This window comes from Lutra lutra, chromosome 2, assembly GCF_902655055.1.
Source record: "Lutra lutra chromosome 2, mLutLut1.2, whole genome shotgun sequence".
Lineage (NCBI taxonomy): Eukaryota > Metazoa > Chordata > Mammalia > Carnivora > Mustelidae > Lutra > Lutra lutra.
Genome location: NC_062279.1, coordinates 200,862,071 through 200,884,299, shown reverse-complemented (window position 1 = coordinate 200,884,299; position 22,229 = coordinate 200,862,071). Strand labels below are relative to the sequence as shown.

General features: G+C 42.6%; 1 protein-coding gene across 2 annotated transcripts in view; it reads left to right on the top strand.

The window, feature by feature from the left end:
- The first annotated feature begins 398 nt into the window (after positions 1-398).
- Positions 399-22,229, top strand: part of ADAMTS3 (ADAM metallopeptidase with thrombospondin type 1 motif 3) — a 255,085-nt gene continuing 233,254 nt past the window's right edge. Inside the window, exons 1-3 of one of the 2 annotated variants that reach the window (XM_047719492.1) lie at positions 399-893; positions 2,487-2,514; positions 20,400-20,806. In XM_047719492.1, coding sequence (XP_047575448.1) covers positions 2,502-2,514; positions 20,400-20,806 — 420 coding nt within the window. In that variant the 5' untranslated portion in view covers positions 399-893; positions 2,487-2,501. Of the gene's footprint in view, positions 894-1,072; positions 1,211-2,486; positions 2,515-20,399; positions 20,807-22,229 lie in introns of those variants that run through there. The other variant, XM_047719491.1, reaches the window with a different exon arrangement.

The window sequence follows — 22,229 nt, the reverse complement described above, 5'->3', positions numbered from 1 at the left end:
GGGGACCACCCCCACAAAACGTGGTGGGCGTCTGGGGGGCCCGCAGGTTCCTGGGGCTCCCTCCAGGGAGTCTCTTCCCGGGCTGGAAGGGCGCTGGAGGTCGGAGGAGGTGAATGTCCTAAAGCCCAGGAGCGGCCCGTGGACCCTCCCCCTTCCTATAATTAACTCAACGCGGGTCCCGCCAGCAGGGACCCGTGGCTTCCCTGTACCGCCCCCCTCCCCTAAGCCCGTCTGGCGGGGGCAGGAGAGGACCTCGGGGCGGCGGGCCCCCCGCCACACGAGTCCCCACCTAGGCGGTTTCAAACCCCGACCCCGCTTGGGGCCGGCAGCCCGCGGGATCGTCCCGCTCCTCCCCACTCCCCGCCGTCCTCCCGCGCCGGCCGCGCCCGCCCCGGCCATCCCGGCGGGCGCAGGGGGCGCGGGCTCCGGCCCCGCGTGACGTGGGCGCCGCGGCGGGAGGGGCCGCCCGGGGGGCTCCGGCCGCCTTATTAGTGCCCGGCGGGTCGCCGGCAGCCAGCAGACCGCCGCTCGGAGAGCAACAGGAGCCGCTCCGACCCGCTCCTCCCGCCTCCTCCGCCAGCCTCCTCCTCCTCCTCCCCTCCGGCTCCTCCCGCCCCCACCTCTGCGCGAGCGGCGGAGTCGCCCTCTCGCTGCCTCTTTCTCCCGCTCCCGCTCGCTCCTCTCGCTCGCCACTACTTCCCCCTGCTGTGCTCCCGGGCGCCCTAGCATTCTCCGCGCGAACCTCAGGAACCAGTGGTGCTCGAAAAGCCCAGGGAAAGCCGCCTGGGGCAGAGATAGTCGGAAGCCCCCGGTCCCTTCCCCCTCTCCCGGCGCAGCCCGTGCCCGGCTCGCAGCACCTTCTCGCTCCTGCACACTCGGTTTGGGAGGACGGGGTGAGAAGGTGAAGTGGGAAGGACCGCCGAGCCGAGGGGCCAGTCTCAGAGCTCAAATTTCATTTTCATTGAAGCAAATCACAGAAGATCAGTTGTGTTTTTTTTTTTTTTTAATTCTGCATTTTTTTCTTTTTCTTTCTTCCTTCCTTTCTTTCTTTTTCTTTTTTTTTTTTTAAAGAAACTTATTTTGGGGGGTTTGCTCTGGGCATTGGCTTCGCCCAGTAGTTGAAAAGTGAACTCGACTCGTGATGGTTCTCCTGTCACTCTGGTTGATAGCAGCCGCTCTGGTAGAGGTTAGGACTTCAGCTGATGGACAAGTAAGTGGAAAATAATAACAATAAAAAACTCAAACCCAACCTTTTCCCGAAAAAGTTCCTCCCCTCTTTCCCCTCCTCTCTTCCCTCCTCCCCCCTCCCACCCTTCCCTGTTATCTTGCGCCTTCAGGAGCCGAGTCCGAGCGCTGGGCGCCGCCTGCGGGGTGTTCTGGGGCGGAGGGTGGGATTGCAGGGGTGGGTCGCGACTCCCACGCCGGGAGCCCCGGCTCGTCCCACCTAGCGCGCCCCCCCGCCCTTGCGGCGTTCGTAACGATTCCTGGCGACAAAGTGCAGCCGGTTCGCATCCTCGCCGGGCCGTCTGGGTTTCCCCGCTTGAATGAAGCTCCGGACGCGGCGCCCGGGATCCCCGCGCTCCGGCTGCGGCCGCCCGCGTCGGGTCCGCGGGGCTTCCTCTCCTCCGCACTGACTCACCGCGTTTTCGGGCAGCGGGAGGCGGGGGTTTCAGGAAGTCCCCGGGCCGGGCAGGGAGCGATCCAGCAGACACGTGTCCTGGGAGGACCGCGGCCGGGCAGGGGTTTGACAGTTGGGGCGGGGGGCTGGGGACGCTTCCTGCCCTGCGTTTTCCTGGGCAGAGGCTGGCGGCGCCGCCGCGTTCCTCCCCTCCCCCTCCGCACGGCTCCTCCTCCTTTAGAGCGAAGTCGAGCGCGGCTCCCCCGCTCCGCGGCCCAGCCCCCACGCTTTGGGGACTCAAGGTGAAGCCCGATGCTCTCGGAGGAGTCCTGGAGAAGGCTGGCGGGCCGGGCCCGCCGTCTGTTGTAAATCACATCAGCTCAGGGACGTGGGACTTGGGGCACAGGATTTCCCTGTGAGCTGTTGTAGCTTCTCCGGTCTGCCCGGTTCTGACCGTAGGTTAAGAAGTAGAAGATTGCCTGGTCGATTCTAGACCTCAAATCTGATCTGTCAGGCCCGCTTTTAGGTTTCTTTTCACGCCTATGAATACAGAGGCTTTCTTGGCTAATCCGCACCCAGTATCTGAGTTTTAAGAAAAGAATATTGAATGTCAGTATTTATTTTTGCTGGCTTTATAAATATTAAGGTTAAAACGGGGAAACAACTCCCCGTTCCGAACTGTTATTAATTGGCTCATTCTCTTGCCGCAAGAACCTACAAACCTAAAGGCGCAGCCTTTAGGCACCAGTCCCCATCTCCGGCATCTCCTGATTAGCTCCTGAAAAGCGTTAATGGTAGAAATAAAACGTACAAGGTGATAAGATGAAACCCAGTAACTGTTTCTTTTTACTTTCCCCCTCCTTTACAGGCTGGTAATGAAGAAATGGTGCAAATAGGTAAGCCTTGTTCTCAGATATCTTTCTTATCTTGGTAGAAAGCAGAGAACGAAATAAGCTCATTAAAATACTGTTTCTGAAATTTCTCCCATTGGCGGTTAAAAAAAAAAATTGTAGTTTAGGAACATCGCTGTTCTTCTCTTCGTCTTTAAGGAGGAGGGTCCCAGTTTTCTCAGACAGAGTTAAAGGGATATAAAAATTCTGCCATTGGACTTGTGATGCGTCAGTTTTTTACTGTCCCTGGACAAGCCACTGGTAGGTACTTGGAGGATGATGTAGAGTTTGGAAGAAGACATGGAGATAAGTCAAATCAAATCAACTCGTGTTGTATAAGGACAAGCACATCTGATTAGAATGGGAGGCAAAGTGTAAGAATGCTACAAAGGGGGGGGGAAATGAAAGAGGATGAAAATTTTTCTCTTAAAAGTTTTCCAGCTTTGTATTAGCTTTTTGATGACTTCTCTTATTCCGTATGCTTTACAATAACTATCTGCTAAGGTGCAAGATATTGGTATTTTGCAAATAATGTCCAAAACTGCAGGATATGGGAATTATTCCCATTTTATGGATGAGAAGACTGAGGCTCAGAGAGGATAGGTGACTTGGAATAGGTGACTCCAAAGTTCACATGATCTTTTTTTTTTTTGAAGCTATTTATAATAATATTTGTTCTGAGTTCAGAGACTGAAAGTCATCTGGCCAGAAGCCAAGCTCCATTCAAAGTCTTTTTATACACATTTAATTTGGATTACTTTAAAGATAAATTTTCGTTTTGGCAGAGTATTAGTCTAAATTCTGTATTTGTCAGATGATATTGTAAGGTCCCCTTTGAAATGAAAAGTTTTGATTACCACAAGCGTAGTTACCTGTCATTGCTTGTGTGCGGTGCTTGGGGCACCGTGTTAATTGCTTTGTGTGCATTGTGTCATCTACTTCTCACAAGCACACATGAGGTAGAGACCCCATTGTGCCTGTTTCAGATTTGGAGAAAATGAGGCTTGGGAGGTTCTACAGCTCCCAGCTAGAGTGCATAGTGGAGAGCTGGGAGGATTCCATACTTGTAAACTAATGGAGGGACCCCAAGATCCAGGCCCAGAGCTGTCCATATGTAGCTGCGTCTCATCATCTGTCAGTGTGCTCCCTTCCTGTGCAGTGTTTGGCATTGTTGGAACTCTTCTCCAAGCTTAGAGCTCCGTAGTAAGGTAGGACAGAGGGGAGGACGGTGACCGAGAACTGCATAAAAAAATGCAGTATCTGTGAAGAGACATTTGTTATTTGTAGCTGATAACATTGTCATGAATATATATTTTTTAAAAGAATGATTTTTAAAAAATCGTCAAACAAGTAGAAAAGAAAACTATCTTCTTTTTTTATTGGTTAAACATTTGATTACTTAAACATCCCACCTTTTCAATTTGTAAATTAAAAAACTGTGTTAAGACGGCCCACCCTAGGGGCGCCTGTGTGGCTTTTTTGGTTAAGCGTCCAACTCTTGGTCTCAGCTCAGGTCTTGATCTCTGGGTCGTGAGTTCGAGGCCTGCCAAAAAAAAAAAAGAATAAAGATTACCTATTCTTTCAAAGATTATCTGTTCTATAAAAAAGATTACCCATTCTATCAAAGGAATAAAATATATGCTTTGATTAAATTTTCTGATAGCATCGTCATGCTCTCCTGTAAGAGGCCCTGAGTTAGACTTTGGTCCAGTCCTTTTGTTAATATAAATACTTCAGTCGCATGTTTCTAAGAGAAGGAGGTGGTACAGGTGTGCTTAAATTTGGTAGAGGAAGATGACCAGCAGTGTGGAAGAGGGGATAGCAGGGGGCTCTTAGATTGTGTTGCCGGAGATTTTCTTCCTCCCAAGTTACTCTGCTATATAGGGTTTCTCTCTTTTATTACTGTCATTTTTATTTACCATTTTCAAGTTGAGTGAAGAGAAGAAATAACGATAAAAATAGGTTCGATTCATGAGTCCTGTGATAGTGAACATGTAGCTATCATTCGGCTTTGGGAACATAATCATTTATGTAGCTCTTAAAAGGGATTTAAAAATACATTTAAGAAATCTGTGTATAGGAATGAGATTTCTTTCCCTTATCCCTACATGCAAAGGTGTTGTTAACCTGAAAGTTGGGTAAAATGCCCTCTTCTACATATAATTAAGTAATTTTTTCCCAAGAATTAATTGAAAAGTGGTTTTATATAACTGCTTGGAGGTGCAATTTGATTAATGGTACGATTAGGAAAGATTAATAAGGCTTATAGAATTAATTATTTTTATTGGTCTCCAAATTGGCTAGAGAGGAGTGCATGGTTCTGAATGACTTCTATAAAATCTCATGTCTTGGGAAGAGATAACTATAGATTAGTGACAAACTGCAAATTATTAAGAAGCTGAGTTAAAAAAATTAGTTTGCACTGAGGTATACTATGCATGCGGGGTGGTGCGTGTAAGTACACACCTTGCTGACCCTTCAGGAAGGGAACTCGCCTGTGTGACTAGCGTCTTGATCAATAAGTACAACTTTTTACACCTTCTTAGCACTATCCGCATATGAGGGGTAACCACTCTCCTGACTTCTGACAGGACAGGTTACTTTTGCCAGTTTTGAAGTGTTTTTCATAAATATAGTCACGCACCATGTGCTTCAGAAAGCAATAAAAAAATATGTTTAATATGCTTCAGGCCCTAGAGTAGGAAGGTCTTTATTCAGGTGGAGAGAAGGCGGTAGTGATGAGGGCAGGTGAGAATGTATATAGAAATATCTCCTATGTAGTGTGTGTGGACGGGCCTTTTCTTCTTTCCTTCTCTCTACACCGAGTGGAAAAATGCCTTCTTGGTATGTGGGAAAGTATGATTCACCCCAAGAAAATGGGCAAATAGGCTTTGAACTCTGACCCACTTCTCTGCTGCTTGGTCAACCAAAGAGGAGCTCCTTACCTCCCACCTGTCTGCACCCGCACATACCTACACTCACACATGTATACAGACGTGCACGTATGTACATAGAGCTAGGTGTGTGAGTGTGTATGCATTGTGCATATATGTGTAAGTGTGTTTCCTGACACACTTACTTGACATACTTCTGTGGCGTATCGGGGAGCGTTTTCATTCTGACTCAGAGTATGGCCTTGGGAAGTTGCCTAGGGTAATTGCGGGCAGCTGCCTGGCTGGTCCGATCGGGTAAGGACACATGTGGCTCCGGAAATAATCATGGTTCTGTAGAAACTGGAGATGTGTAGAATCTGCAGAAGAATGAATTAGTGATTCTTCTTCTAATGATCCTCCATTACTTTTTATTCTTAACAAAATAAGGTCGCTAATCTTGTTCTCTCAAATATCCAGTTTACTGAGAAATATTGTTTCATCCTTTGCAGGTCTTTATTTGCTTTTCAAGGTTTAGTGTGAGTCATGTCACCGAGTCCTTGGCTTATAGTAGGCGTATCTACTGGTGTAGACCTCATGAGAACTGACACTTTGTTGTGATGATTGCTGTATCCCCAGTATATAAAACTGGGCTTGGTACCTTGTAGGACCTCAAATATTTGTTATTCAATGCATAGATCAAGTAAGCAGGGTATTAGATTGGGATTTACCTGTGTTCTGTCTTTTCGTAAATGCTCTTGGTCTGTGCCCCTCCCCAGGTTTAATTAGTCCCTAAGAAAATAAGGATGGTGATAATGGCTCTACAATTAATGATTCAGTGTTATCAAGACTCCTTGTGACTTCTCTTTGCATTCCACAAAGCTCAGGGAGCTAGGTTTATTGGTTTCTTACACTGTTCTGTTTCTGTTCAACAAGATTTGGTAAATTGAACAGAATTACGTGCAGGTTCGGAAGGCCCACTAATTTTGCACTAATGTCTGCTTGAGATCATTTGCTCTGTTTCAGGCATCAGAGGAATTAAGATAACCTAAGATTAAAATCTCCCCTCCCAATTTGCCAGGAGCAATACTGAAAAGTGTGATTTAAAGGGGTTTAAAGGCTTAAAATTTAGAATTTTAACTACCTATATAACCATTGCTCTTTCTTGTACCTAAAGATTATGGATTTGACGTCATTGATTTAGCTTCCATCCCTCCATTGGGCCTCATGATGGCTAATATTAAATGCTTTAAGCTTTGTAGATGAAGATATTATTTAGTGTAACATGTTAATCTATCACTAGCAATTTATTATTGCTGTCTAGCTGAAATATTTCTTCCTCATACATTCATTGTTTTTTCTTGCCATTGTACCAAATCATCATAATGTTGCTCAGAAATGTTAAGAAATCCCCATGGTCACTTCTGCTTCCAGGATGATTATCTCTAAGCATTCTTTGCTTGTGGGTAGCCAAGCCAGATTACCTTGGAAAGCCATTAGGGACAATTCCAAATTGCTTGGTAAAATCATGAATGGTTTCAATATGAAGGATTTGGTTATGCTACTTGGACTGGATATATTGACAGTGATGACTTAGATGGAACTCTCATGCCAGAATTTTGGGAACCTTCTCTTTGTGTTGCTCCAATAGAGATCAGCTTTTACTCCTGAACTGTGATGTGTGTATTATTAGGAATTGTTGGATTAATTCTTTTTAATTAGTTTTTCTTCTGAATATAGATGTTTTACATGTGCCCATTATAATTGTCTTCTTTAGTTTTTCTGTATTCCCCAGATTTCTGACAATCATCTTAAGTACCGAACTGTTACAACTTAGCATATTCTTACTCAATCAATCATCTTTCAGTACACAGATTGTGTGGATTATTTTTGTATACCTGTTTTTGTTTTGTTTCCTATTTTAGTATAGTTTTCCATAACATTACACAGTCCTTATAGACATAATTTTAATCTCATTATCCTGATAAACCTTAATGTATGTGCTTATTTCCCTAATGACACCTATTTTCTCATGACAATGAACGTTGCCCCCCAGTGTTGTATATAGATAACTGCCTGCTTTTCAAATGACTAGGAGAAGGCCCTAGAAGCTGACTGCTGAGACAGATGGCTTTTAAAGAAGTTTGTATGATCTGAACTTTTACTAGTGGTATAGGGAAGTGTTGATTTTTTAAAAATTTCAGTCTTAGTTTTAGCTCTGCTCTCCCTAAATCTGAGTATAATTTCTAAATATTTGATTTTGCAGTCTTTGAAATATGTAATGAATTAATCATTTTTCTAGTTATCAATCATTATTCTAGTTATCAAATACCCAAAAGTATAATCAATTACAAAAAAATTCTTGTAAATTTTAGTAGTGCTATGAGAAGATTCATCCATCTCATAGAATTTGAGAATTGTATTATTCTTTCAAATGGATAGTAAAGCGTGGGAAGAGTTTCCTAGTTTAGGAATCTCTGTTCCCACAAGTAATTTATCCATCCTGATTTTAAAATTTGTGTACATGATTTTGCTGACTAACTGTAAATCCTTAGGAGAGATTTTGTGGTCATGTCAGTCTCTTATTTGTAAAAATGATAGCATGATGAATCTTCATGGAATTTAGAATAAATTGTGACCAGCATGAAACAGTCTACCTTGTTTTTGAAGTGATTGAAAAAACAAAACAAAACAAAAAAACATTTAGGAAACTCGTGGGAAGTAAGATAGGATTAAACATATGAATCTTCAAATACTGGGATCTTAGATGTTAAATCACATTTCCTCCAATCTTTCTTCGTATTTAGTATTTGTATTTTTCTATGTGTATATGCACATAAATTTAAAAAAATGATTGAAATCATTCTTCAAATGAGCTTGAGTTCTTTTATATGTAAAAATCTCTCTTTTACATTTCTTAATCTAAAACATAACTGGCCTATCCAATAGATGACCTATTAATACTCATTGCCATTCTTCCATTACATGGTCAGGGGCACAGAATCTTGTTCATTGTGTAGTTTACTACTTTCCAGCTGACTTTAACCTCTCAAAGCATCTCTTTCTTCTGTGTAAACATAGGCATACTACTACTGCTTAGTTCATAGAACTGTAAAGGATTCACAGAGTGCTGGCAAATGGGAGGCAAGCTAGGATAATGGATAGTAGCTATTATTAGTAGTATATCTTAGTCTTGTGCTTTTTAAAAAGCACTTTCACTCAGTGAGAGCCACCCCATTCTAGTCTGTACATTTTTGGTAGGTCTGCCTACCACCATGAATTTCCAGGAACCTTAATTTACTGTGTTAAGGACTTGTAAACTCTCCAGCCACTCAGCTCGCCATGTGACAGCTCTTCGAGAGGTCTATTTTCATGTATTATCTTAATGTTGATATCTCAATATAGTATTGCTTAACTCATTGGAATATGGAAGTACAGGGGGCAGTTGGGTAAGGAATGAACTGTGCAGAACAATTACTGTATACAGACTCCATGCCAACTTTATTTCTTGTATACTGGACAGAATTCTTTTTTCTTTTCATCTTATTTACGGAAAGTCCTTTCCAGTTCCATTGAGAGAAAGTTAATGTATTGATCATGACTCCTTTGGATACAAAGAACAGGAACCCAGTTGATACTTGTTAAGTACAACAAAATTGATCAGGCAATCAGAGTCAGGTATAGCTGAACCAGGGGCTCAAACAATGTCAGAAATCCTTCCCTCTCCTCCCCCAACTCTTCTTTCCTTCTCATTTTCCTGCGTTCCTTCTATTTCTTTATCAGGATATGATTGGTGGCCCCTCAGGCTGTGGCTGGTATTGTCACCAGCATCTCTAGGCTTTCATTCTGCCTTTCACCCCACTAGACAGGGCACTTGTTTTTTGATAACGCCCCCCTGCCTTGGGGAATGAGGTTGATTGGCTACTTGGCTTGAGTCATAAGCTTATCCGGGAACCATTCGCTGTGGTCCGGGGATGCAGTGCTCTGAGTGGCCTGGATTGAGATATTTCACTCTTGATTTACGGGGACTGAGAAGAATCCAGGATGGTTAACCTGAGGGCACACTGGGGTGCGGTTAAGGAAAAAGGAGGACGGATACCAGGGAGCACACGTGTACTAATGCGGTGGCCTGAGGGCTCCCCAGCACGCTGCTTGGGAACGGGCAGCTGTGGTAGGTAGAATAATGCCTCCCCCGCCCCACCCAAGGGGTCTGTATCCGAATCCCTGGAACTCATGAGTATGTTCTGTTATATGAACAAGAGCAGTTAAGTTTGCACATGGAATTAAGGTTGCTAATCGGTTGACCTTTAAATAGGGAGATTACCCTGGATTTTCTGAGGTCTGTCCTCATAAATAAAAGAGGGAGACAAAAAGACAAAACTAGAGAGATGGCAGCATTAGAAAAGACTTGGTCTGATGCTTCTGGTTTTGAAGATGAAGGCAGGGACCCAGGAGTTAGGGAACGTGTGTGGCCTCTGGAAGTTCGAGAAGTCAAGGAAACAGATTATTCCCAGAGCTTCTTGAAGACATGCAGTCCCGCTGACACCTTGATTTTAGCCCCTGTGACCTATTTCAGACTTCAGACCTCCAGAACTGTAGGATAATAAATGATTATTGTTTTAAGTCGCCACGTTTGTGGCAATTTGTTATAGCAGCAATAGGAAGCTAAAACAGTGGCCTAGTGGACTGTCCCAGTTTCTCATACCTTTGTTATATTGTGAGCAAGACTATTTTAGATTTGGAAAGTATAATCACCACAAGTAAGTTTCTGTGGAAATCTTTAAAAATGCTGCTTGCATTTCTTATCTGTCATATTTTCCTCAGCCTTCGGCCCCGGGGGGACTAATGGTTATTTTCCTGGCTTTAAATTCTGGGCTCAATATTAGTCTTTAAAAGTATTATCCATCAAAAAATTGTGAGGTGTATGAGAAATATTAATTTATAGAATGTCTAATATAGCTCCTGAGTCTATAAAACTTCCAGGGATGATAAATATAGCCATCAGATGTGCTTCTTTAAAAACTAAGATTGAATGTTAACATTTTGACAATGGAGCCTCACATTAAAAAAAATATATCTTCTCTACTTGTTATTCTGTTATCGATTTCTTGATCATTTTAAGATGTGGCAAACAGGGCACCTGGGTGGCTCAGTTGTTAAGCGTCTGCCTTCGGTTCAGGTCATGATCCATGGGTCCTGGGATCGAGCCCCACATTGGGCTCCCTGCTTGGCAGGAAGCCTGCCTCTCCCTCTCCCACTCCCTCTGCTTGTGTTCCCTCTCTCACTGTGTCTCTGTCAAATAAATAAATAAAATTAAAAAAAAAAGATGTAGCAAACAAAGAAAATACTTGGACATTTTTCTTCTTCTTCTTTTTTTTTTTTTTTTCTTGAAAGATCGTCTCTTACCTGATTTCATGATCTGGAACACTAAGGAATGTGTTGTTCTTTCTGAAGTGACTGTCTCGAATGTAAACATTGTGCAATAGCAACAAATATTTATGAAAAAGCCAGATTTAAAAAAATGAGAAGAATTTTTAAGTTCACAACTATTTGTTCTTTCTTAATGAGAAAAAAAAAAAAGCTTTCTCTTTTTTCTCCAAGAGCTTGATGAAAAATCTTTGACTCTGAGAGTAGGTTTGCAGTTAAAGTAAAAGACTTCAAAGAGGTTCTCTGCCTTGTGGTGATAAGAGCCTAGAGGAGATGAAGTGAGGAAAAAAGACTTTGGCTGTGTTCAGAAGTTCAGCACGTGTCACAACTAACTTTTAATTGCCTCTCGGTGAAGATGCGTCCCCTTCTCCGTTTGTGTTTATAGCCTTGGGAAGCCCTCAGCGTGTGATGTCTTCCTTAACGTCCACTTGTCACCTTGCTCACATTTTTCCTGGAGCAGCTGGCTCCTGTCATTTCCAATGAAAGTCATTCTCCTGCCCTCAGCAAAGGATTTGGAAATGTTGTTGTTGGAGCTGCTGCTTTAGCAGATCTTGAAAATGCTTATTTGCTTTCCTTCTTGTGGCCAGATTGTTGCATACTGAGAATTTGTACCTGAAAAAGGAAATTGCCTGTGTAAACTCTCTCTTTATAGTCATCAACCAATTCTTGGGAGAGACTCTCCATGTCTGGGTGGGGTAACAGAGTATGGGTTGTTTCGGCTAGCCTGGCCTTCAGGCCCTCGGTTGGCATGGAGCCGAAGATCCCTTCTGGTCAGAAACACCAGAGTGGGGTAGGAGTGGAGATGCGAGAGGCCTGAGAGGTGCTGGGACGTGGAAGGAATCTGAAGCCCGCTTCTACCTTCTGTAGTTCTAACTGGGTGGGAATGGTCAAGGTGATAATAACCTCAGCTAATTTTTCTTTTATTATATTGTTACAAGATGTACTAAGTCTTTTATGTGCCTTACCTTGTTTGAATCCATTATTATCCTCCTTTTAAAACTTCTCTGAGCCTTAATTTTGATAATTTGCTTGCAGAGGCCAAAGTGCGCATCACCCTGAAATCAGAATTTAAATGCAGTACTGACTCCAGACCTCTGGTAATCAACTGTCGTACCCCACCTTCTCCCTTCCTTGCTTGGGAACTCAAGCCCTATTGCATTAATCACAAGTGTTCCAATATCTTATGTGCCAGGAGTAGCTTTGGGCTTCATTAGATCAACTAACGATTGCTGTGATGTGTGTGAGCTTTGTACTGTAGTCACTTGAAGTCTTAGTGATTCTGTTCTCTTGCTATTCTATAGTGTGGTCTTTGTAACGTGTTGGGGACATCTGGTAATGTCTGGGAGACATTTGTGTATCACTGCACAACATACTAGATGGATACCAAGCTGCCTGTCCCAGTTGTGAGCTCTGGAGACTGAATGTGTGAAGGAATTAAGATCTCAGAGCTTGGGCCACAGGGGCATACTATGAAAACATTCCCCCTCAAGAACCTGACTTCCAAAAGCTGCCATTGATTTTTTCCCCCCCCAAAGACTGCTGTATGCAGGGAACACTTAAACATAGTTAAGATACCACACCTTCATCCCAAAGAGCTTAAGATCTCTGAAAGAACAGATGCAAGCATATAACGTTTCTCCCATATCGATTTTTAGAACTTAATACAGATAGTGCATGACGGTGAGATCTAAGAAGCTTAGACCAGCAGGTATGTACTCTGGACAAGGTGGCAGGGAAGGTTTCTTGGGAGAGATGGGGCTTGAGATCGGCCGCACAGGCCAGGTTGGAATTGTACAGATGGAGAGAAAGCAGCAGTCCTTTTCCTGGGGGCGAACGGTAGCGTAGGACTTGGAGGACAGACAGGATTAAGTTGGGTCTGGGCAGCCCATTAGAATGTTCCAGTAGGCCAAAAAGAGAAATGATGTTGCAAAGACGTTAGCTGACAGAGCGTGGTGGGCCTTAAATGACAGTTCAGTTTTGATTTGGGTTCAGTTATCCGGTCTGCGAGTTTCAGCTCATTATTTGTGAAGAGAGAGGATTTGATTAGTAGAGGTCTTTAAGGAGATTGCCATGTCTAACATGGAAAAAAGCTATCAGTTTTCTGAGTCTATTTTATCCTGAAGTGATGATGAGCCACTGAAACTATTCAGAGAGAATAACCTAGTAACATCAACACCTAACATTTATCGAACCCTTCCTGTGCGCCAAGTAGTGTCCTAGACACTTTGGATTAGATCAGTTAATTTTTACAAGTCTGTGAGTTAAATACTATTACCCTCGTTTTACAGATGAGTACTGACATGGAAGTCTTAAGTGACCAAAATCACAGAGGTAGCAAGTGGCAGAATTAAGGCATTTTACATGTGGGACTTTGAAACAGTTTTCATGGCAGTAATTCAGATAATATTTTTGGTACAATTTATACAGTATTCGGTAGTGAGAAATGATGTCGGGGAGTTTGGACTTGGTACTTCGAGGTTTGCAGTGTGCAGTGTGCAGTGTGCAGACTTGAAGCAATCCGAAGAAATGGGATTAGTTTGACAGAAATTTCTAAGGAGAAAACAGTAGGACTTGAATGATATTAAATGGGGGCGGGGGATGGATGTAAGGTTAGTTTTCTAGCCTGGGGTTTTGGGAGAATCAGCACATCATGAACAGAAATGGTGAAGTCAGGAAAGCAAGATGAATATTTAGGTGAAAATGAGAGGTTTGGTTTAGATTTTTAGGGGTGAAGAGAATGTATGGCACATTATTCTAGGCAAAGAACTGCCATGTTCAAATTTCAATGTGAGGGAAGTTCCTTTTTTACTTTCATCCTGTGTTTAGAGAGGGCCTGTTATGTGCAAGCACATCGACATGTGCAAAAGGGCCCAAAGTCTCAGCAATGGTTACAATTTTGAAACTGTGAGAAAATTCTAACGCGGTTGGCGTTAAAATGCAGAGTCTGATCAGCCACAAGGTCTTTGAGTATATGGAAACATAGAACATTGCCTCCTCAAATACTTAGATGTAGATTATTTTTAATATTAGTATGTATATATACAGATGTATACACATCTCTCACAAACACACACACACTCTCTCTCTCACAAGAATGTGTCTCTTTGATTCAACCCAAGGAGGAAGAAGCTTTAAGTTAAACTCTCAAATGAGGACTCTAGAGAATTCTCTGACAAGGAGACTTGTTAGTATTGTCATCCAGTGGAGATATGATGATACTTTTTCTTAAAGGTAGTTTGAGTTTCTGAGGAGATCTTGAATGAAAACACAGCTCTCTCTTTTGCTTGAGGGAACAAGTTAGAAATAGCAGATATAAAGATGTAGTAAATATATCCTTTACAAACAAGGCCAGGGGAACAGGAGGCTCTCACTTTGATAGGAAGTACATACCCCAGGCGGCGTGTGAAGGGTCTGCTGGGCTAGAGCAGGGCTTTTGCCCTGTGATGTGAAGGACAATCTGTGCTCCTTTTCAGGATCCTTCCAAGGAAGAAGAATGGTGAGGGAGGTGCTGAGCTTTGCAAACTTCTTATTTTTCCTAGACTTAGCAATCACAGACATCGCTCTTCTTTAACCGGGAAAAGGGTGAGCTAAGAGCTAAGAGAGTCAGAGCAAAATCTTTCTTCACAGAGAGCAGGAGCAGGTTAAAGGCTCTCCAACTCTAACTTAAAAAAAAAAAAAATCTACTTGAGATGCCTTCATTGTAAGAAATAGTCAAAGATTAGATGGTTTTCAAGGTCATTTTTATTTTTGACCTTTATATATATTCTATGAATATCTAAAGGAATAGCAGAATGGGGCTGATTTCCTGTTACTTATTTCTAACTATGAGGGACTCTGTGTCTGCATTCCAGGAGATCTGTTTTAATGACCAGATCCACTTTCTCATTCTTAGTAGCTTAAATCTAAGACCTAGATACTATGAAATGTTTGAATTACTGGTCAGCGAGAGCTGTGAGAAGTAGAAACAACTTTTGCAAGCAAAATTCTGGTTGTAGAGGTATAGACATCTTGTGTAGTTAGCAGTCATTGATTGCTTGGTGACAAATTGTTATTTGGGGAAAAGATGGTGCATTCTAATTTTATTTATTTATTTATTTGTTTGTTTGTTCATTTGATAGACAGAGGTCACAAGTAGGCAGAGGCAGGCAGAGGGAGAGAGTGGGGGAATCAGGCTCCCCGTGAGCAGAGAGCCAGATGTGGGGCTCGATCCCAGGACCCTGAAATCAGGATCTGAGCCAAAGGCAGAGGCTTAACCCACTGAGCCACCCAGGCGCCCCACATTCTAATTTTAGATACACCCTTGGGCTCAGTCTGCTCTCATCCATTCATTCCTTCAGGTTCTATTTTAGGCATTGGGGAGCAGTAGAAAGAGAACGGATAAAAATCTGTGCCCTCCTGGAGCTTATACGCTAGTGCAAGGAACAATAAGTACACATAAGTATAATTTATGGTATGTCAGAGCGATTGATAAGTTTTGTGGGGAAAAATAAAATGCGGAAAGAGGATAGAGTGATGAGATGGATACTGGTCAGGACAGAGCTCAATGAGAGAGGGTCACATTAAAGCAAAACCTGAAGGAACTGAGGAGGAGATCCCAGAGGAAAGCCATCACAGTGGCCTGGAGATGTGAGAATTCTCAGTATCAGGCTGTGGGACAGAGCAAACCCATTTTACTCTGGGATGGGTTTTGAGGAGAACAAGGAGTTGACCTGTCACTTTAACTACTCTGGCTCTATTTTGAGGATAATTTATAAGGGGAGGAGCAGAAGCAAGGGGAACAGTTATGGGGCTCATTAAAAACTGGGACCAGTGGTTTGGACCAGGGTAGTGGCTGGGCTGGTGGTGAGCTGAGGTCACTGTTTGGTGGCATCTTTGAAGGCTGAGTCAATAAAATTTGTTGGAAGATTTGATTTGTGATGTGACAAGAGTTAAGGGTGGTTTAGCCAGGTTTTAGGTCTGAGTGGCTAGGAGGATAGCATTGCCAATTACTGACTTTAGAGCAGGGAGATAGGACGTTTACTTCTGGAAATGTTAAGTTGGAGGGCTTAGGGAATGTCCACCTGGGAAGGCAATGGAGTTGACAAGAGAGGAAGGAGCCCATGGAGGAAGCCGGGGCCAGAGGTAAATGATTGTGAAGACACTCAAACTCATGAGATGAACGTACTATCCTGCAGAGGGTAAATGCAGAAGAGAGGAGTCAATGGACCAGGTCCTGTGGCTCTGCCGTGTATGCAAGTTATAGAAATCAAGGGATATGAGGAAGGGAGAATGAGGAGGGGAGACCACGGAGGAAAGAGGAGAGCCAGAAGAGAAAGATGTTCCAGAAGCTAAATAAAGAACTTATTTCAAGAAGGAAGGAAAAATAAGCTGGGTCAGTATCTGCTGAGGCAGCAAGGAAGGAGTGGGCGTCTTCACCATTGGTTTCAGCAACATGGGGTCTCTAGAGACCTCAAGAGCCTGATTGGATCCTGCTCAGGAAGGAGCAAGAATGGAAGGAGAGGAATTGGAGACCTCTCTTGTAGTGAACCTTTTGGAGCATTTTGCTATAAAGGATAATGAAGTGATGGGGTATTAGCCAGAGTGGGATGTGGCATCAGAGGATTTTTATTGAGGATGGGAGATAAGAAGGCAGCTTGTTTATTTGTTGGGGGGAATGATCTAGTGATGTGGGGAAACTGATACGGAAAGAGGAGAGGACAGTTGTAGAGGTAGTTCTTGCGGAGGTGAGAGGGGTTAGGATAAGGTGCACGAGTGGAGAGTTTGCTCCTAGGTAGGACCACAGGCAGCTTCTCCGTAGCGCCTGGAGGAAGATGGACCACGTGTGCACAGACGCCAGTCGGGGGTGGGAGGTTCACTGCATCTGAGTCTGGTTCAGGTGACTCAGTGACCTCAGTGTGGCTTTATGGTGGCTCCAGCCATTTGTGCTTGTAGAATTTATGGCCCACGAAAACCTTTATATACGAATTGCTGTGGCCCTTCAGCCATCTCTGCTGGTGGTTATATAGTTTCGAATCTTAAAATTGCACATTGGCAGTAGTTGAATGAGTAGCTAACTTGCATTGAAGGTTTCAATAACTCTCATTTATTGCATCCTCTGCATAATCTCATTTAAACCTCTCACTAGACCTATGAGGTGGGAAGTATTTCCAGCCTCCAGTTAACAACTGAGGACACTGAACCTAAGAGAAACTGAAGAACTTGGTCAGGGTCATGCACTGACTTAACTTACTGCTTTCTAATGATGCAGTTCCTCCTTATCCACAGGCTGTCCTGCTTTGTGGACCAGCAGGTCCTGTCACCTGTGAGGTTTGTAATGTCTGAATACAGTAACTTACCACTGGTATAACTTAATTTGCTTGTATGATTGTAATCTGAGATGAAAATACTTTTGATGGTGTTGAGCTTTCCCCAACACCCCCTCCCACTTTTTTTTTTGCTTTCCAAAGAGCAAAGTGAAGAGCCTTCCCAATTTAAGAGCCTTTTACAGAAATTTTTGAAACTACACTGTAGGCAAAATTGGTTGTCTGGCTGCAGGTAGACAGAACGTGGTCATTCTTGTGGTAGTTTTCCTTTATAAGCCAGATCTTAAATTAGAAATCGACAGCAAGAGGTTCCCTCCATTCTGAAGTGAATAAGAGGATAGCAGCATGGTCCTCAGCGTCAAAATGATCAAAATTGAATTTTCCCCTTGGCTTTTTGCTTGTAATGTGTCAGGCCTCCTAGGCCTGCCTTTTCATTGATAAACTAGGGATAATAACACCCACCTGCTGCGATTGCTGTGAGAATTAGTGATGGTATATATATTTTTAAAATATTTTATTTATTTATTTGACAGAGAGGGAGTTAGAGAACACAAGCAGGGGGAGCAGGAGAAAGGAAGGGAGGAGTTAGGCTCCCCGGTAGCAGGGCGCAAGACTTGGGGCTCGATCCCAGGACCCTGGGATCATGACCGGGGCCAAAGGCAGACTCTTAACTGACTGAGCTACCCAGGTGCCGTAGAGATGGTATATTCTTGATCACAAAGCACAGTGCCCAGCATTTATCCTGCCAATAAGTGGCAGGTGGCCTGGTAGCTCCTTTGTTACTTCTGCTAACACTGTCCAGGGGGGTGGCAGCCTGAGGGGTTACTGACTACATCTTTTCCTTTGATTACGGTAATTCCTAATTGGAAAATCACTCATTCTGGGTTTAATTTCAGCAGTGTGTCTTATGTGTACATCTTAGGAAGGACTTCTTATTTAGCATCAAAGAAGACAAAGCTCTGTAGAAATATGCCATCTTTATTTTGAATAAAAATGCAGAACATACTGTCTGACAGTGGAAAAATGGAACTGTCCCAGAGAATCTAGGATGCACATTGTGCTATAAGCATGAGGCTCTGTGTGTCCTCCTGGGTGTGGAGGAGTCTGCTTGCATTCTTCCTGAATTTTCTAGTTCTCTAGTAACTTAATCCAGGCATCAGTATATTGTCTAGACTTTGGGTGTGTGAATTTCCTTCGGTGGAGATGGGAAATCTCCTTCCTTTGAAACAGTGAATGAATTGTTAGAGAAAGAGTTATAAGTGGGATTACTGGTGCAGCCAGACGCCCTTGGCCCTCTGGTAGGATATCTTGTAAGTCAGTGTGTGCAGCATGGGCAAAGCAAAGGTTCTTCGGTTACCTGCGTTACTAACTTAAACAAATCCTACTGACAAGAGACCATGGCGTGTACAAAATCTTGTATTAGATGATATTGGAAATACCAAGCTGAATGGGGGAGTTTCTTGTCCATAAGGAGTTTGTACTTAGTTGGGGTTAGGCTTTGTCAGTCCACATCCAAGAGCCTGATTCACCCCTTACTGTGGAGACCTTCCCCTCCATTACTCTGCTCCTGCAACACTCGAGATCATACCTTAAAATTTCGAGTTCTTTCTATAAGCCAGAAGCTACAAAAGTATTCCCCAGGGATTAAGCTGTAAGAGAGACATCTTTGCATCTGTGCTTAATGCTGATGCCTAGTGTGGGTCCTTGACTCTGGTTCAGAGAACCCACAAAGCAGGTATCGTGCTTCTGCTTCTCCTCCCAGGGTTGGAGCCGGGCTTCACTTTACTCTGGGAGGCGACAGTCCTCACTCCTCTGCCTAGTAAATATTTGATCTGTGCATTTAATAAAGAAGGGTATTTTGTTTAAATACATAGGCCATTCTAAATGGCATAATGATATCAAGCGTGCACTCAGAGAATTTCCAAGTTGTAAAATGCCTTCCTTTGTCTTCTGATATTTTATACACTGTTTGAAGTATTTAAAAAGCAGGAACAGAATGAACATATTCGATAAGGTTACTTTAAGATCAGCGTTGTTATAGTTCAGTTATGAGTCTTACACTTTGATTTGTTGGATGACGTACACGTGATTGCTCTAGGCGAGAAATATTCGTAGGTCACAGAATTTTTTTTAGGGTCCTTTTACATACTGCAGGACTAGTCTTAGGCTAGAATCATGAAGGTGGGGGATTTTTTAATTTCTGTTATCAGATTTTGCTTGTGTCCTTTTCTCATCCTTCTCCTCATGTCCTTTTCCAGGATCCACTGTCTTGCTTCCAAATTATTTCTAATAAGGGATAAATGGTTTATTCAATGAGTTGTCTTTCCCCAGGGTGTTTGCATTTTAACAGACATAATACATTTGGCTAAACGAGGGGGATTAATTGTGACGTTGAGTTTAACCTGTAGCTGGCCACGCATCATGCACGGTGGACTCCAGACATAAATATTAAAATGAGAATCTATCCCATGTATGGAATTTGTTGCAAAATGGCATTGCCATTTGCTCTTAACTGACCAACATCTACATCTTTAATTTATAGATTATGATTTCTACTTTTCTTTTACCCATTCTCCTTGTTTTCTGCAAATGTTCTGTGATTTCTGGGGCACAACTTAGTGGAGCAGAAGGAGTATATGGGATTTGGAGTATAACTTGGATTGATATCTAAGCTTCACAGTTACATGATCTTGGGCACATACTTCCTGAATCTCAGTTTCCTTACCTGTGAAGTGTGATTGTTAGGTTTGTTATGATGGAAAAATTATGTATAAACTACAGCACCATAAACTACAGTGTATAAAATTATAGGTCAACCATAAATGCAACATAAAGTAGCTATTATAATGAATATAAATTCTAGGATTTTTACAGGGAAAAAATTAAGCAATCAAAAAAATTCTTTTACGTAATAACAACTTTGTTAAAAAAATTATAGCAGGTGTCAATTATGCCCATAACAAAAGAGCTGAGATCATGTCTTGATTGTAAGCAAACCAGATATCATTTATGGAAACTTATTATATTCATAGTCTCAAACATATAAATGAGGTATGAATATTCACATTGTAGTACATTTTTAAAAAAGAAAACCATTGATGGAACCCAGAGTTACCTAAGTATACTTGAGAAATGATCCGAGGTCTCAAAATTTCATACTTAATGAGATGGCTCAGGAACATATTTATTATGCAAGTTAATGTACAGCCTTCTGAGGTGGGGCACTTTATGTTATGTCCTCCTGTGTTCTCTTGTCACACAGGGTTCTACAATTCTATTTTTCACCCCACAGATTTACCAATAAAGAGCCAGAGTGAGTATGAGCTGGTGACTCCAGTCAGCACAAATTTTGAAGGACACTATCTCTCCCATATTCTTTCTGCAAATCACAAAAGGAGGTCACCGAGGGACGTGTCTTCCAACTCTGAGCAATTGTTCTTTAACATCACCGCATTTGGAAGAGATTTTCATCTGCGACTAAGGCCCAACACTCAGCTAGTCGCTCCTGGGGCTGTTGTGGAATGGCACGACACAGATCTGGTGCCAGAGAATATAACTGACGCCACTGATGATCATCAATCAGGAAATGCTTCAGAAAGAATCTGGAAAACAGAGCCTTTGCAGACTAACTGTGCTTATGTTGGTGACATCATGGACATTCCAGGAACCTCTGTTGCCATTAGCAACTGTGACGGTCTGGTAAGACTTACTCCCTTCTGTGTGTGTGTGTGTGTTTGCAGGTGTGTGGGAGGGAGTGCAGCATGGCTCCAGCATGGTTTGGAAGGTATAGGTGGAAAGGAAGCCTTACTATATTTTAGGTTCAGGAAGGAGCTTGAGAGAGGACTTGACTGTCAAAGACGTGTGCTTTGGCTTCATTTTGCCACAAAGACAGCATTATTCCGAGAAGCAAAAGATACCTATTTTAGCATTTTTTGCTTACGTTTTCACTTGTGTTACATTGGGGAATTTCATTTCCTTATATCTTTCAAAGCATTCTGAAAATTTTTAGAGAAATGTAGATTCCTCCAAAATGATAGTATTTCCCTTCTTATGTGGAAACTTTGGATGTCTTCTTAAAGAAACTATCTTGAATGCATTCTTGCGCTTCCCCACAGAACGGTAAAATGGGAAATGAGCAGATCCTTTGTCAGGATTCGTTCAAATAGCATTACTTTACAAACGCGAGATGTAGTTCCCTTTGCGCTGTGGCTTTGAGTCCGCTCCTTCTTTAGTTTGAACTAAAATACCCATATATTGCTCTTCTGTTTTGTTGTCGAGGCCAGTAGTAACTGACCTTTCTCCACACACTCTGCAGATGTGAAATATTTTTATTTGTTTTGTCTCCCCAGATGTTACTTGAAAAGTGTGTCAATGTTTATGCCTCTTCCATCCACAGTTGACTTTGTTCAAAAAAGCAACCATTTTTCTTTCGATGGTTGCCAAGCTGCTGTTTCTTGGGAGTTCAGAGCTATTCCCTTTGTTTTGCCTCTCTTCTGGGAGTTCTCAAATACTCCTTATGTTCCTGCTTATAATTACCCTACCTTAGCTGGTTCTACAACAATACCATGAATTTTTTGCTATTGTTTTCTCCATGCATAGGCCCAACCCAGAGGTGGTATGGCACATATGTTTTACCAAATGTTGGTAAGGCCATTGTTTTAGGCTTTCCTTTTGCAGTCCTGTCCTGCCTCTTGATGTTCTGTAGGGTTTTAAAAGCCAGTGCAGAGCACATGCAGCAGAACATAGGTAGGTCCCAGTGTTCAAGTTGGACTGCATCAGATTAGGTCTCTACACTCCGCGTTTGGTGCTAGACCATATTCTAGGGTTTGAAGACATAAGGAATCACTCGAATTTTTCTCATTCTGTACGAAGGTTGAATAGAGGTGAATTAATTCAGTCATTGAATAGGAAATAAAAAAAAGCACTTTCTAGAAGATGAAGTTCAAAGTAGTCATTGAGAGAGATTGATTCAGTACTCCTAAGAAAAGAACATAAATCATACAAAAGGTACCACTTTATAATACTTTTAAGTAAAATACTTTGAGTATAAAACTTAATCCAGTGTTACTTTTTGGTTTTAAAGCATAAAATATTATGTACTTTTTATCTTCTCAGTTAAGAT